Source organism: Rattus norvegicus, chromosome 2, assembly GCF_036323735.1.
Source record: "Rattus norvegicus strain BN/NHsdMcwi chromosome 2, GRCr8, whole genome shotgun sequence".
In the NCBI taxonomy this organism is placed as follows: domain Eukaryota; kingdom Metazoa; phylum Chordata; class Mammalia; order Rodentia; family Muridae; genus Rattus; species Rattus norvegicus.
This window is the reverse complement of record NC_086020.1, coordinates 206,487,620-206,502,892: the sequence shown is the minus strand read 5'-3', so window position 1 is coordinate 206,502,892 and position 15,273 is coordinate 206,487,620. Positions and strand designations below refer to the sequence as shown.

The 15,273-nt window shown below is 40.0% G+C and overlaps 1 protein-coding gene across 3 annotated transcripts in view; it reads right to left on the bottom strand.

The window, feature by feature from the left end:
• Nucleotides 1-13,337, bottom strand: part of Dph5 (diphthamide biosynthesis 5) — a 51,035-nt gene extending 37,698 nt beyond the window's left edge. The window contains exons 1-4 of one of the 3 annotated variants that reach the window (NM_001017449.1): nt 13,038-13,337; nt 12,593-12,750; nt 8,435-8,559; nt 1,324-1,432 (exon numbers count right to left, since the gene is read on the bottom strand). In NM_001017449.1, coding sequence (NP_001017449.1) covers nt 1,324-1,432; nt 8,435-8,559; nt 12,593-12,727 — 369 coding nt within the window. In that variant the 5' untranslated portion in view covers nt 12,728-12,750; nt 13,038-13,337. Of the gene's footprint in view, nt 1-1,323; nt 1,433-8,434; nt 8,560-12,592; nt 12,751-12,918 lie in introns of all 3 variants that reach the window. The other 2 variants (XM_006233214.3, XM_039102083.2) reach the window with 2 other exon arrangements.
• Between the last annotated feature and the right edge of the window lie 1,936 nt (nt 13,338-15,273).

Below are 15,273 nucleotides of genomic sequence, written 5' to 3'. Positions count from 1 at the left end.
TTAGACATTTGTTGAGTTTCAGAGGGGCATACCGCACATGCGCATGGGGATCAGAGTGTTGAGTGTCAGAGGGGCATGGCGCACCATGCGCATGGGGATCAGAGGACCACGTGAGAGTCAGCTCTCCTTCCACCATGTGGGCGGGTCCCAGAGTTTGAACTCGGGCTGTTAAGCTTAGAGGCATATTCACTGAACTATCTCATGGCAGCAAATGTGTCCTTTAAAAAATATCTCTCCACAGGTGACAGATTTCAGCAAGCTATATCAGGGAAGGTGTTACTTCATAGATTCTAAGATGCGCTTTTTCCCTATTAAGAGATTTGGAGTATGCCCTCATAGACAGTTTCTTAACAAGACACTGTTGCTCATGCGGGACCACAGCTGCCGTGGATCATGCAGATCTGAGTAGCGGAACAGAGACCACACTGGAAAAGTGGCTACCAATAGCTTAGGGGTAAATCCTGGCAACATCAATAGAGCAGTCTTTCAAGCTCTCTGAGCCACAACTGTTAAGAGTTCAAAGTAACTAACTCTGCACTCGAGCACTTGTGACATGGCTAAGGCCTTCCTCACCAGCTTACCGCTCTGTACTCATGTAAGAAGCACTGCATCATCTGCTCTCAGTGAAGGAGAAAGGGATACTGTGTGGGGAACTCAGGTTCAACTGTACTGATGAGGTCACTGACAGACTGTAAAAAGCGTTTAGGAATACTTAATGCAATGTGTTTAATCTTTCCTTTTTATGTACATACAAGATTGACATAAAGTTAAAATAATTCTATAGCCAAATTAAATGGCTTGTTGAAAGAAAGGGTTAATGGAGAGCTGCAAGGAAAGATAATAAATTATCGGAAAACAATATTTAAAAATCCAGCATATAGAGCTTCCAGGGACTAAGCCACTACCCAAAGACATGGACTGACCCTGGGCTCCAACCTCATAGGTAGCAATGAATAGCCTAGTAAGAGCACCAGTGAAAGGGGAAGCCCTTGGTCCTCCCAAGACTGAATCCCCAGTGAACGTGATTGTTGTGGGGAGGGCGGTAATGGGGGGAGGATGGGGAGGGGAACACCCATAAAGGAGGGGAAGGGAGGGGTTAGGGGGATGTTGGCCTGGAAACCAGGAAGGGGAATAACAATCAAAATGTAAATAAGAAATACTCAAGTTAATAAAGATAGAAAAAAAATCCAGCATATGTTTAAGAGTACATTCTCAAAATTTTAAGTTTTACAATTTATGAAAGAACAATAAAATCAGCAGAGCTAACAGGAAAACAGAATAATTTTTGCTGTGTTCCACCTAACACTTCCCTTGGGGCATTACCTGTAAACCACAGCAGCCTACAGCGTTCATTATGGAGGCATTGTGAATAACTTGATAAGGGATGCCCAACTTCGTTGCTCTCAGAATAAGATCACTGTGTGTTGTAGCCCTGTGGTGAGAAAACAGGTTGAGTTAAGTGAATGGCATTAACTTAACAGAAGAGTTTCTGTCCTGGCTCATGAATTCAAGTCAAAGAGACAACTGTTCTTCCTCGGATTCCACTGGGCACCTGCAGTGGTCCTTTATTTGGGCTTTTAGGGATGCAGTGTACGTCTCTCCACATCCCTCACAGGATGCAAGTCCAACTACAGCACCGACAGAAAGGGATGTGTCCCGGTATCTGCTAAAGATGCCTAGAGAGTATAAACTCAGCAATGTGATTCCTGTCTCAGAACTTCTTTGGATTGGTGTTAAGAAATTCTAACTGACCATTAGTAATGAATCCAATTGCCATTATGTACATGAGTAATGATCAAAGTGACTATTACCTCATTTATTATTTTCTTGTGTTCAGAATACTCAGACTCTTCTCTACTACTTATTTCAAAATACCCAATTGTCACCAACCATAGTTTCCACCACCTTTTAAGTTATTAGAATTGCTCCGGTCTCAGCTTCGTCCTGTGCCCAGTGACCATCCGCATTCCAGCCCCTACCCAGGAATCTGCCCAGGCCCTGGGAACAATTATTCTAATGTCTATTCCTATCCATTAATGTTCGGCTTCCACATGTAAGTGGAACACTTTAAATGACTGAGTTTTCTCCTTTACAGTTCTATACGTGGGACAGCTGAACAGTTCTTTACAGTTCTTCTGCCCCATTAGGATTTGATTTCCTATCTTAAAACTAAAGGTAAAACACAGGACATGTTCACAGCCTGTTGGTCCTTCAATGTATTAAATTCTGCCTGATAGAATTCCATTTGGAGTTTATAACTGTGTGTACTCTTTCTGTTTGTAGCTCTTTTCAATCTGGTTACTGTATATATATAATGTGTGTGTGTGTGTGTGTGTGTGTGTGTGTGTGTGTGTGTGTGTGTGTGTGTGTTTTCTGACTGTTAACTTTCCTTTGTGAAATGTGTGATTAGACCTAAGGAGGCTGGGGAGGAGATGGGGGAGGGAGTATATGTACATATAAATTGAATACTGTGACATGTAATCTCACATCAATTTAGAATGGCATTACTAAAGGTTTTTTTATCTTGATAAAAATGCTAAGCCCTACTGGGGAAAGCAACATTAGCATGTTTGAGAAACTACTTAGAAATAAGCAGAATCTGTCAACTGGTCAATGCATACCAAGTAGGAAGATCAAGGGCTTACACCCCATGAGGCAGCCAGCTACAGATTAAAACATGCCCACTAGGGAAGCCTGTTTTTAATCACACACATAAAATAAAGCCAGTATAAAAATTATCAGCAATTTCACTTATAGTAAGTGTTTAAAAAAATAACAAGAACATCAGATGTAAAGAATGTTTTTAATAGTACCTTGAACAGAATCTTACGACCTAATTTAAGTATAAGGAAAAGTAAATTAGTTATTTAATGAGGGTTTTATTTTTTAATTTAAATTGCTTTATGGGTGAGTTACTTAAATAGATGAAAGAAAAACTGGTTTAAAATTTATCATCATCACAAACTCGTTCGAAATAATCACTAAACAACACAAACAAGGATAGGTTTACTGTTTTCCAAAAATAGAGACTTGGTTACATAACTAGAACTAATAAGGAAAGTTTGCCTTTACAGCACACTTGTTATCTGGAATTCTTTTAAAGACAATTTCAAAAGAAAAGATGCAAAATGATGTCACTGATGGAAATACCAAGTACACGAAGGCATCAGCAGTGCTGCCATGATGGAGGAGGGGAGCTGGGGGTGGGGAGCTGGGGGGTTTGCAAGGGGGGGTCTGGCAATCTGGAAATTTACTGTTTCAATGTGGATGAGACAAGCAAGAGCTCTCAGAAACATTATAAGTTAAAAACTCATTTGAGTTGCTTTACATGCTAGAAAATGTATCCATAGATCTTTATTTTTCTTTTAAAACCTATTTGAGACAATCTACCACAAAGTGATAATGCAAAATGTAAAAACGTAGAAAAGAAACTGAAGTCAGGACGCATTTGTATAACAAGCTTTTTGGAGAAACCAACAGCTTTATTTGTTGCAGGACAGAACAGACATTGATCCCATGCGCTGGACAGTTACTGGGTGCCAAATGCTGGTCATATGAATTCCATGGAACGGGAATCATCAAATGGCTTATGTTAGGACACAGAGAAGAGTGGTAAATAAAGGAGCATCTATATACATGTTCCATTAGGGAAAAGATACACAGCATGAAAATAAAAATTACAAATTCAGTATATGTATTTATAGTGATAGTGTATGTTAAAATATAAAATGAATAATGGGACAGAGCCATCATTAGAAAGATCTTCAATGATAATTCCTAAGGACAGTAAGGGACAGATTGCCTGATACTCTTGGTGTATCCACATGTCTAAGCCGCGTATTGATATCATACCATTAGAATCAGCAGAATCGCCCTGTGGTTAAATTCTACTTCCCTTTCAATAACCTGAAAAGAGGGGGGTGGGGAGTTTTGCTTTTAATTATCTCCTAAAAGGATGTTAGGCCATTGGAGACAGTGATGGATAGTGATAATGGGGTACGATCCTGTGAATGTTCGTAAATCCGGCCATCTGGGTATATTCAGGTGAATGCTAGGTATATTTTACCACAGTTCAAAAAGTTAACAGAATTTAAGACTGTGCATCTTAATTTCTTTTCATAGTTTTAAATTTTTATTATTACATTTTGTGTGCATGGTATTTTGTGTGTGTGTGTGTGTGTGTGTGTGTGTGTGTGTGTGTGTGTGTGTAATACATGGAACACACGTGGACGTCAAGGACAGCTCTAGGAGTCAGTTCTCCCCTTCCAGTCTGTGTGGGTCCCAGGCTGACACAGTAAACATTTCCCATCTAAGCCATCTTACAAATCATCTTTTCACATTCCACTCAAGAAAACAGGAAGATACTTAAACTTAAATGAAATATTTTGCCATATATATTGTAATAAAAATGTTAGTGTCTTGTTGCATTTCATTTTTCCCTGCTTTCGTCAAGTCAGAGAACTTGTTCATCTTGGCCTGACTAATGAGACAAAATTTTAGTGTAGTTATGTGCCTTCAGTCCCAGTTAGTTACTTAGAAAGCTGAGGCAGAAGGATCACTTGAGCGAGGCGAGCCTGGGCAGCATACTGAGACCTCATTTTAAAAACAAAAATAGAACTCACAAACAAACAAATTTAATTAATTAATTGGATTTAATGACATCTTTCTTAACATCCCATTTCCAACTACATCCCAGCAGGAAACCCAGCAGGAACCAGAAAATAGCTACAATATAGGAAACTTTACTTAAACTTGAATCTAACACAAGGTTCTAGATGATCAGTCACTGAGATGGGGCAAATCGATTAAAAGAGTTTCAAAGGAACAAAACAGAGTAAAATAGTCCCAAAGAATCTAGAATTTGCATCTGGGCATCACCTGGGAGGTGGAGGGCTGGTTTAGGAGACTAAATGGTAGCCTGGGTTGCAGGAGGTTATCTCAATCCAAACCAAAAGAGCACAGACAAAACCCAGATAGCTGGGCCAATCCTCAAAGAGGGCAATACTGCAAACACAGCTGAGAAACGCCCCACTGTACAACTTACGGTCTAGCACTGCAGTGACAAAGCTATCCCGGGAAAGTAGAGACTCAAAGTGAAGCATGTCACTGCGATTATCAGGGAGCCTATCAGTGTTTCTTGAACAGCATTCTCTGCCTTCCTTCCCACCGCTCACCCTGTAGTCCTCTCTTCAGAACTTTATCCAGATCCAATTCAACACCCACTCAACGTACATTCTTCTACTAACACACTCACATCTTTTCCAGCTTCTGTACTGACATCCTCTGGTTTTCCCCTCTGCTCTGGCCACAGAACACGGAATGCCCACCTTTTCTAGAGGTTGTTGGTTTTTTTGTTTTGTTTTGTTTTTCTGTTCTAGGCTTGGCTTCTCTTGTCTTTAAACACTACCCATACAGCAAAGGCTTCATGGCAATGATCTGCTTTCCTGCTTCTAAAACCAGTCCTTAAGTCAGAATTCCTTCCTTCTTTTTACATATCTTTAAATCCATATAGTCTTTCTTATAAATATGTTCTATAATGTTCTTTTCTTCCTTTATTAGAAATACCCCTGCCTCCTTAAAAAGCTACTTACATTAAGCAAGTCAAGAATTTTTAGTAAAATTATATATCTTGCTTTAAAATCCTCCAAAGGTTTGTATTTCAATCAAGATTCCCTATCCCTCCAAAGCCGTAAGACGACGGCTCTTGTTTGCCTCTGTAGCACCTTCTTATACCCTCCACCCCATCATGCTCTCGCTGCTGTGGCCTTCAGCACCTTAGCCAGTCTCTTGGTCTGCTCTGCCTGGAATGATAGGCCTCTAACCCCACTTCAGTCATTTGCTTAAGTATAACCTTCAAAGAAGGGCTTTTCCATATGCCTCTAGGTAGGTAAGTCTCTCCCCACCATGTACAGACTTCCCCAAATTTAATTTTTTTCTTTTTCTGTGATTACCGTTGACCCGTCCCACTCAACCATGGGTTGTGTCTTGCCAGCACAGTGAAGCAGGATTTCACATCCCAAGAGGAGAATGAAAAGGATCTGGGTCAGAGTATGTTTGTCTTTCTTTATTGGCTTTAGGTAAGCTATCCCCAAGTTCTTCAATTAATATTAATTAGTAGCAACTGCATGCCAAGTATTAAGAATAAATGAGAGAGCTAGAGACATGAAGGACTATATACAAATCCACAGGAATAGTAGAGGTGCGTGGTTATTGTGAAATATTGTGAGGAACCATGTGGAAGCTGGCAGAGTGAGGTCTAAGTCTAAAGTGTCCCCTGAAAAGAACCACAGACTGTGGCTTGTTCCCCAGCTGTCTGAGAGGTTCTGAATACTTCAGAAGGTAGGACCTACCTGAAGGCAGATTGCTGGGGGCAGGTCCTTGGTGGCATCTTGTCTCTGGCCCCTTTTTGTGTCTATCTCCTCTCTCAGCTTCTTGTCTGGCATGGCAGGAAGAAGCTCCTCTATCATCTGCTACCTCTGTCATGATATTATGTCCAAGAGCATGGGCCTAGGCAAGCCCAGTTTGAAACCCCTGAAACCATGAACTATAATAAATCTTTCTTCTCGCTGCTCTCTGGGGGACTTCAGTCACAGTTACATCCACAATACTCTCCATCTGCCAAGTGGAGCTATAACGTCAGGTTGGAGTGACAAAGGACAACAGCATGGAGAGCTGTGAGCTACAGATGTGGAGGCCTCTGACAGACATACATGAACAGAGGAGCCGATCTAAGGCGTGAAGAGTGAAAGAGTATGATGTCATAAGTTGGCTGGCATGAGTGTGGTCTCAGTATAAGAATGGCAGGGCACAGACTTAAGAGCAGGTTGGGAAATTTTAAATATTAAGCTAATAATGGAACTTGTATAGTTCTCAGCTGAGGTTTTCAAATTATTATGGTTTTACACATACAAATTTGACCATAACATGGGAAATGAGTTAAAAGTCTGTATGTCTATATGCAGACCAAGCAAAAGGGACAGAATATATTCCTGGTTAAAATAATGGTATTAAAAGTAAGAAGAAATGAAAGAATATGAAAAATCTGGCCAATAATAAGTAAATGAATAAATAGACAAAAAGCCAATGATAGTGTTCCTCAGAATATTGTGAAAACTTTTTTATTTGCTCATATACTCATAAATTTTCTAAAATACAAAAAAAAAACAACTTAAAAATAAAATGTGAGATGAGACAATATAAAGTAGAAACTACATTTCTTTACATCAATAGAGAACAAATTTTACTTTTTAATTGGCTAGACTCGTTTCTAATGCTTGCTCTCAACTTCTCAACTATTTCATCTGGACTGGCAAGTCTGTGAGCCGAACCAGTCCAGAAGCCTCACTTTGAGCAGCAATTTTACTGTACCATGGATATAGCAGTGCCTGAGCCAGCTCCCCAGGTGGCTGTAAGAACTGCAGTGCTACCAGGTTAGAGAGTCTGGGCCGGAGGTTCTCTAGAGAAGACACCGATTTTAGACAGACGGAGTCAGTGTATTACTGAGAAAAATTCTATATAAAAGAAGACATTTGCTGGCTATGATTTTATTTTCTTTTTCATTTTATTATCCTATTGCTTAAAAGAAAAAGGTACCATGAAATTTGAGAAACCCTTAATTTTACAGAAAACAATGTTAGACAGGGGCTAAAATAATTTAAATATTTTTATAGTGACTCACCAATATAATTTGCAATTAAATATAATAATCATACAGACTCTATGGCCCTGCATACTGACATAAATTATTTTCTTTATGACAGACCCATACACATGTAACTCCATTGTTTTGAGAAATATCCTTGATGGTGGGCCCAGAGTGATTTAATTGTCCTTATGTTCCCCAAATCTGTGACATAAATCTTGGGTCACCAGCTGTAGACAAAGAACTCTTGTGTTTGGCTTGACACTGGAGATTGATGATGCTTGACTAGGCAAGTAGAAACCCATCTTCCTGGTAATGAGGAGGAGCAGTGCTCCCAATGGAGAAGGGACATTGAAATCAGAGGTTTGATAAATGATAAATCCAAGGCAAGTAACTGACAGTATTATTGCCAAATATTAGATTATTAAAAAAGAAGGGGCGGGGGAAGTCTAGAACAAAGGAAGCCAAAGATGGTTGCAATTATCAAAGCAAATGGCAGACCTGACTTTTGATAGCACAGAGCCTTACTTAATAAAACACACTAGTTAAAGGTACCTGACGCCTTTATAACCTTGTATGAAAACGAAGCATGAAAGAAACAAATGTTAGAGCTGACACTTGCTAGGACATACTTACTTGACATCTTTATCAAGTAGATGGTCTTCATTGAAAATTTAAATACAAAATCTTAGGTAAAACTCAAGTAAACTTATCAGGCCCTAGCAAGGAAATGTTTAAACAGAATAATCATGGCTGGCAAATAAGAAACTCACACCGTCTATTTACACTTACCCGAATGGATCACCAACCACGAGGAATGCAACATCACTGACATCTGCATCCTTAAAAATATTATCTGCTTCTTGTTCTACTTCTTCTCTGTCAGCAAGAATCAATTTTCTTCCATAAAATTCTTCCTACAGACATAAGTAGGATATCTAAATATCAAAATGATAGGCAGCAGGAGAGGTTTTAACACACACATATACTACTGAACAATCTTTGTCTAGAACTAGGTGCAAATCCTGGCAATCATCCAAACACAGATCATTCAATACAACTCATCAGTGAGCCAGTACTCCATGTTATGATGCAATTAAACTCTGTCTTTGGAGCTATCATCATATCCCTAGAGAAAGCAGACCTCTTAACATCTGAGGCCTCAAAATGTGTGTCTAATCGACTAGGCAGATCACCAAAGGATGAACAGAGAATATGGATTCATGAGCTCTATTCCAGAAACATGAAAATATGGAATACATTAGCAATAATGATACACGGTAGTGCAGATGTTTCTACCAATTTCTACAGGAACATTTTTGGTGTGCTGGCTAAAAGACAATGTCAATAATAAATGACAGAAAGTTACTATGTAGCTGTTCACAAAGAAGTGACAGTCTTATATAATAACAGGAAAAGAAATGAATTTAAATACAAAGAAAGTTCCCATTCAAGCTGATTGTCAATTAATTTCTTGAAGTTTAATTCTAGAGAACAAATCCAGGAGAGTGAGCCAGTGAACTGGTATGATACTGACTAATGATATTATGCAAGATCATGTAACTGAATCTTATAACTAAGTTCCCATGCAATTCAAACATCGAAGAGGATGAATAAATAAATACATAAAATTATCCCTTCACAATGAGAAATCTGAGTAATTAAAAGTTGCAGACATGCTACAGTTGAAGAGCAGCAGTATCCAAGATTGATCAAACAAGGAAATACATGACAAACAAGTATCCGAAGATAAACGCTCCAACTCCAAATGTGGGAATTACTTCCTAACACCAACATAGAATCTGTTACTCAGACGGAAAAACAACCTCACCCTATAGAACTGTTTCATAAGCTCATAATAACACTGTTTAGTTGATTAAAATAAAAATGCATGGTTTATTTTCACTTTTGCTGCATGCCTTTTTCTTAATCACTAATCTTTACATGTTTAACTTCGCCCTTAGAAACCAGAAAACTTACAGTCACAGGATGACTACAACCATCTATCTCAGAGAAAACACATGATCTCTGGACACCGTGGTACAATGGTCTTTGCTGAATTAACGTACCTTGAGAACGACCAAGAAGCCACATGCCACCAATGTAATGCTAATAGTAACCCAGTCTCCCATATATGGAGGTCAGAGGGCAACTGGAAGGAGTTGGCTCTGTCCTTTTATGATGTGAGCTCAGGGACTGGTTTAGATTGTGCATTCCCAGGGCACTGGTTTAGATAAAACCTCTTCAGTTATTTACAGACGTATTAGTTTCTTCCTCCCACTACTTTTATAAATTACTTAAGTCTTTCGTTAAGTTTTCTTAGGTGTAACGCAGACAGACCATGAACCACTTGTAGACTGTGCTGCTTCCGCATCTTTATATAAAGCACAGATGCATCAACCAAGAAGCATGGAAGATTTAAAGTACCAACAGAAATTACCTAAGGACGCCGAAGCTGCACATACCAAAGCGACAGTCTTTCCCAGATTTGCTGTCTCTACATTTCTTTTGGAGACTATATTAACTATACTACATATTAATCACTACAACAACAGTGATTAATGTAAGAACAGACATATTTGGAATTTCTTTAGCAACATCTGTATGTGCCTTTTATAAAATCTTGACTGGCTTATTGTTAATAAAAAGAAAGCATATGCTCATTATAGAAAATAGAATTATCTATCTTTTCCCTGTAATATAATTATCTATAGCTGAAACCAGACTTCATATAGATATACATCAACCATTTTGAAAAAAATAATCAGTTTGTTTTAACAAGAAAATGTGGAGATGAAAAACAAAAGAATGTGACTGAAGAGAAAGAGGCTCTCTAATCTTTTTTTTTTTTTTTTTTTTGGTTCCACGTGGAGAGGTTTAATGAGAGAAGAAGAGGAGAGGAGAGGAGAGGAGGCCGGCCATGGTCACGTGGAGGGAAGGTGGGGGGAAGAGAGAAGGGACAGGGAAGGGGGCAGGAGGAGCGAAGAACAAAGAGAGCAAGGGGGGTTCTCTAATCTTACTGGGAATATAAGGCATGAACTTATAAACGACTGACTTAAGGCAGATGTACAGATGGATTCCTGTGGCAAACTACTCAGGGAAAAACAGGAACCAGGGACCTGCAGGACATGAAGGCAATTCTAGAAGAATTTTGTGATAGGATAAGATCCAGGCCAGACCATTTTGCTTGTTCTAACTTCTCTGTCAGTGCTTTCTAAAGTTATACTTTGTGTAGTTATTATCTACAGCTAAGAATACAGAGACAGTAGGAAAGTCTGGAAGGACAATTCTCAACTCAGAGCTACTTTAGTTTGTACTTTGCTTCTGTTACTGTCTGTGTGATACTGGAGGAGTTTTGGAACATCTGTGTGCCTACAAAATGGAAGCAGTAACTATAAAGGGTAGGGTATTGTAGCTCAGTAGTAGGGCACTTGCTGAAGCATGTGAGAGACACTGGGTTGAATTTCAAGCACTGTCAGGAAAATAAAACAGCAAAATAGATGTCTTAAAAATATCAACACTTCTTACTATGAAATAACAGATATTCTGGTACCCTAAAAAATTACACATAATTTACTTACAGCTAAGGTCAGCCCAGACCCCTAATAATTACATTTATGTTTGGGGAGAGACCTTGAAAATTAATATTAACACTTATAATTCACAAATGCTTTTTACATATACCTTAGTAAACACTATATATCTTCCAACTGGTTATTTTTCTTTGAAAAAATGAAGAAACTAGCATTCAGAAATTTGGAAATATATCTGCGAACAGCTAAAATGTCTGAAAACTTTTGTGGTGGGCACTGTTCTAAGAGCCTAGGAGACAGAAACATCTGACCTCAATTTGTATAGTAAGAAATTAAAAGTGACGGAATGGTCAAGGACATGTCACGAGGCAGAACAAGCTATATCCCAATTTTGCTCTAACCTATTGTCTAACATTCTATTCGATTAACCCGCCAATCTGCTATCTATTCTCTCAGACGGTTTTAAACCCATTACAGTTTTTGATCACCGATCAGCGACATGTTTCTATCATCTTGAAGTAAGTGTAAACACCAACAAGTGTGGTCAGCTAGTCAAACTGGCCATTAGACACTATCTTTTCTTTTCTAATGTGTGGCCAATTTAAGAACAAGCCTAGTTTAGAATTCAAGATTTTTAACATAACTCTGAAACCTTCAGAATTCTCTGAGTTGTGAATCTGAGAGATATGATTGGAAGTTCTGTGGCCCACACTTTTATATGGAAGACTGACAATTAAAAGAACCCTTCCCCTCCTCCCATAACAACCCGTCAGCCCTTTATCTCAATATATGGTCCACTTTGAGTTTGACAACCAACCAGAAACTGAACCTTCTGCTCATATTTATTATTTACATATTTACCCTCAATGAGAACCTGCTTAAGGTACAGAATGCACTAATAAATCTTCTGGTTACTTCGTCACTCTATATGTACATGTGGAAATAACAGCCTTCCTGGGAGAGTGTAAGTAAGGTCTCTTTGGATATGTTGCAGACAAAAATGAGATTGCTGTTCCCTGTGGAAATACTTCAAAGGCGGAAGCTTTCAGATCGCTTGCTGAATGTATAAGCAACTCATTATAGCTGTGTCAGCACCTCATTAGCACTCAACTCGGAAAGGATTTCTGGCTAGCTCATGAAATAACGGATTTGATAACTATCCCCAAGAGTGTAAAATAACTTTCCTTTGCTTAAAAATTTTACTTACTGGAGAAAGGCACAAAATTAGACTTGTAAAGTAGGACAAACCACCGTTTCGTTTCCCAAGTCACCGAGTATGAATGAGCCAGACCGTAATGAACAGGGTGTGTGTTTTTAAAGGGTCTAAAAAGCAGACGCTTAGAGTCTGTGCAGTCTAGTGTACGAGAATCGCTAGCTAGTTGTCTTCCCCAGAGGCCTGGGGACTTTAATCACGTACCAGGGCTTCCTTCCCTACAGTCAGGACTGAGGTGTAGGCTTCCAGATACACGCGACTGCAGCGTCTCACAACTTCCAGGCCCTTGACTGTGATGTCCTTGGCATCTCCCAGGCCCAAGCCGATCAAGTAAAGCATTCCGAACTCCAGGGAGGGGGAGACTGTGGAGCGAAGTGAACAACAAAAAGCGTCAGCTATCACCAGGGACCTAAAGTCTAGGGATGAAGATAAAAACCAAAGTTGCACCGCGCGTGCGTCTGACATTCATATCCTGCATACTCTTACAAAAGAGTGGAATGGCTGTTCTAGATAAAGTGTGCTTCAATTACCCGTTTATAGACTCGTAGGTGATTCGCTAATGCCCCTCAAAGTCTCACTACAATCTTTCTGTAATTGCAGACCCAAAACCACGTGCCCACCAGGGACCGATCTTCCGGGTTTCACTTACGGCGCCGTAAAGCGCAGAGCCCTTTACAGCACTTTACGACTGGCAGGAGGATTGCGGTTCCAGCAGCGAGCGATCGCGTCCCGCCAAGGCCCGCCCGGACTTGCAGACGCTAGAGCAGGGGTCAAGGGTCAGGAATGGGTCCAGCTGTGTGTCTGGAAAGGACCCAGCGTGCCCACGCTCCCGGCGATACAGGGCTCAAACATCCCCAAGGGCGTCCGGGTCGATGACGGTAGCTCCCAAACGTCCTCCAGATGCACGCTTGCCAGGAAAGCTAGAGGGACTTCCTTAACCGACCCAGCGTTTGCTCAACTTTGAATCCCGGCTCTGTGGATCTGCCTTAATTTAACCAGAGGTCACCTTGGTGAGGAGACAGGTTGGCTAGCCCTACTGAGTGTAGTTATTAAGTTCCCACGGAGGAAGGTTGTGACTCCTACTAGGGGTTTGTCCCTGGGATCTGATACCGAAATGCCCCCAGGGAATCTGCCTTAGTCACCCTGGGTCCTGAGTGACCTTTTAAGAGTGCTCAAGAGATGACTAAGTACGAATGTGATGACATATGGGGATGAAAAATGTCATAACGAAGCCCATTACTTAGTATGCTAACCAAAGGATAATTTATAAAAAGAAAGTAATGCTATGGCGGGGGTGGGGGAGCGCATAACAGGAAAGGAAGAGTGCTTCAATCCTCTCAACGGTTGTTGCAGAGATTCTTATAAAGAGATTGGTTACAAGCAGTTCCACTAAGGGAAAAGTCTGGACTCTTCCTAAATTCGCTGGTAACTTCATCCAAGTTGGAAAGACAGTTCATTGCTTCTGTTGGTACAGTGTACAAGCCATTCAGATTTCTCCTGCTTCCTTAGGTCTAGCCTTTTCCTTCAAGGGTGCACTTCAGATCTGATTCTCGCTGTTCCCACTAAATTGATTTATTCTTTGCACCATATTAAAATACGTACGTAAAATAGACTGTGGTGTAAATAGAAAGACCTAAAATTATAACAGAAGAAAGCAACAGAAAACAACAACAAAAACAATTGACCATATCTTAGGTATGATATCAAAGACATATTTCAAAGAGAGAAAAATAGTTGTACTTTAATAATAAAACCTCCCTTCAAAAGACTAAAGTCATACACCGAGAGAAAATGTTTGCAAACAAGAAATTTGACAAAGGATTTGTCAACAAAATAAAACAAAAAACAAAGCAAGTCCATCAAGATGCTGGTAAAGGAACTTGTCACACAAGTCTGACAACTTGAGTTTGATCCCTGGAACCCAATTAAAGGTGGAAGAAAAACTCCACAGGATTCTCCCCTGACCTCCACAAGCTGGTATCCCACACACTCTAACACACTAATGATACGCTAAAAATGAATTAAAAATCTAATGGGTTCTTAAATGCAACAAGAAAACAAACTCAATGTGAAAAAAAATGTGCAAAACATTTTGAATGACAGCAAATAAGATATGCTAATAGCAGATAAGCATTTTAAAATCTTTCTAAATCTAAGTACTAGAAACATACTTTTGAAAGTTCTTACATTTCATGTGTGTGAATGATTTCCCTGTGCATATGTCTCTGTACGGTATGTGCTTCTGGTGCCCATGGAGGTCAGAAGAGAGTGTCAGAATCCCTGGAACTGGAGTTACAGATGGTTATAAGCCACCATGTGAGTGCTGGGAATCAAACCTCAGATAACCCAGAAACCTCTCCAGTTCTGTACAGGTAGAGCTGGGCTCATCACCTTCTCTACCTGCTTGGTGTTTGTCTGTATTGGGTAGGTTAGACATTCATCCAAGCCAGATGTTAGTCACCCATACATGGAGCCTGAGTCTGCTCTGTCAGAAACCATACTTAATATTGTCGTGTTGGTTCAAATCCTAGCTCTATTACTCTGTTAGCTGCCCATCTTGTCCCCTTCAAATGTATCCTCAGAGGAAACATGGGTACTAGTAAAGATACACTCTAAAAATAGCATCCCCCTTCCAAAAAAAGTCTTTGGGAAGCCAAAAGAAACACCATGCTCTTTTTAAATCTACCAAAGATCGTCTGTGAGGCATTCAGCGCCTGACTTCCTGGCCTCCTTATGCAAGAGCTTTCCTACAGTGGTATTGACTCGCCTTCGGCTCTTTGTCCGACGCATGCAAGTATGTGTACCGTGCTGACACTTCAGCTCCTCCGAACATTGAACCCTGTGGGGTCATCAGCCTAGATCCCCACTACCCGTTCTTGACATTT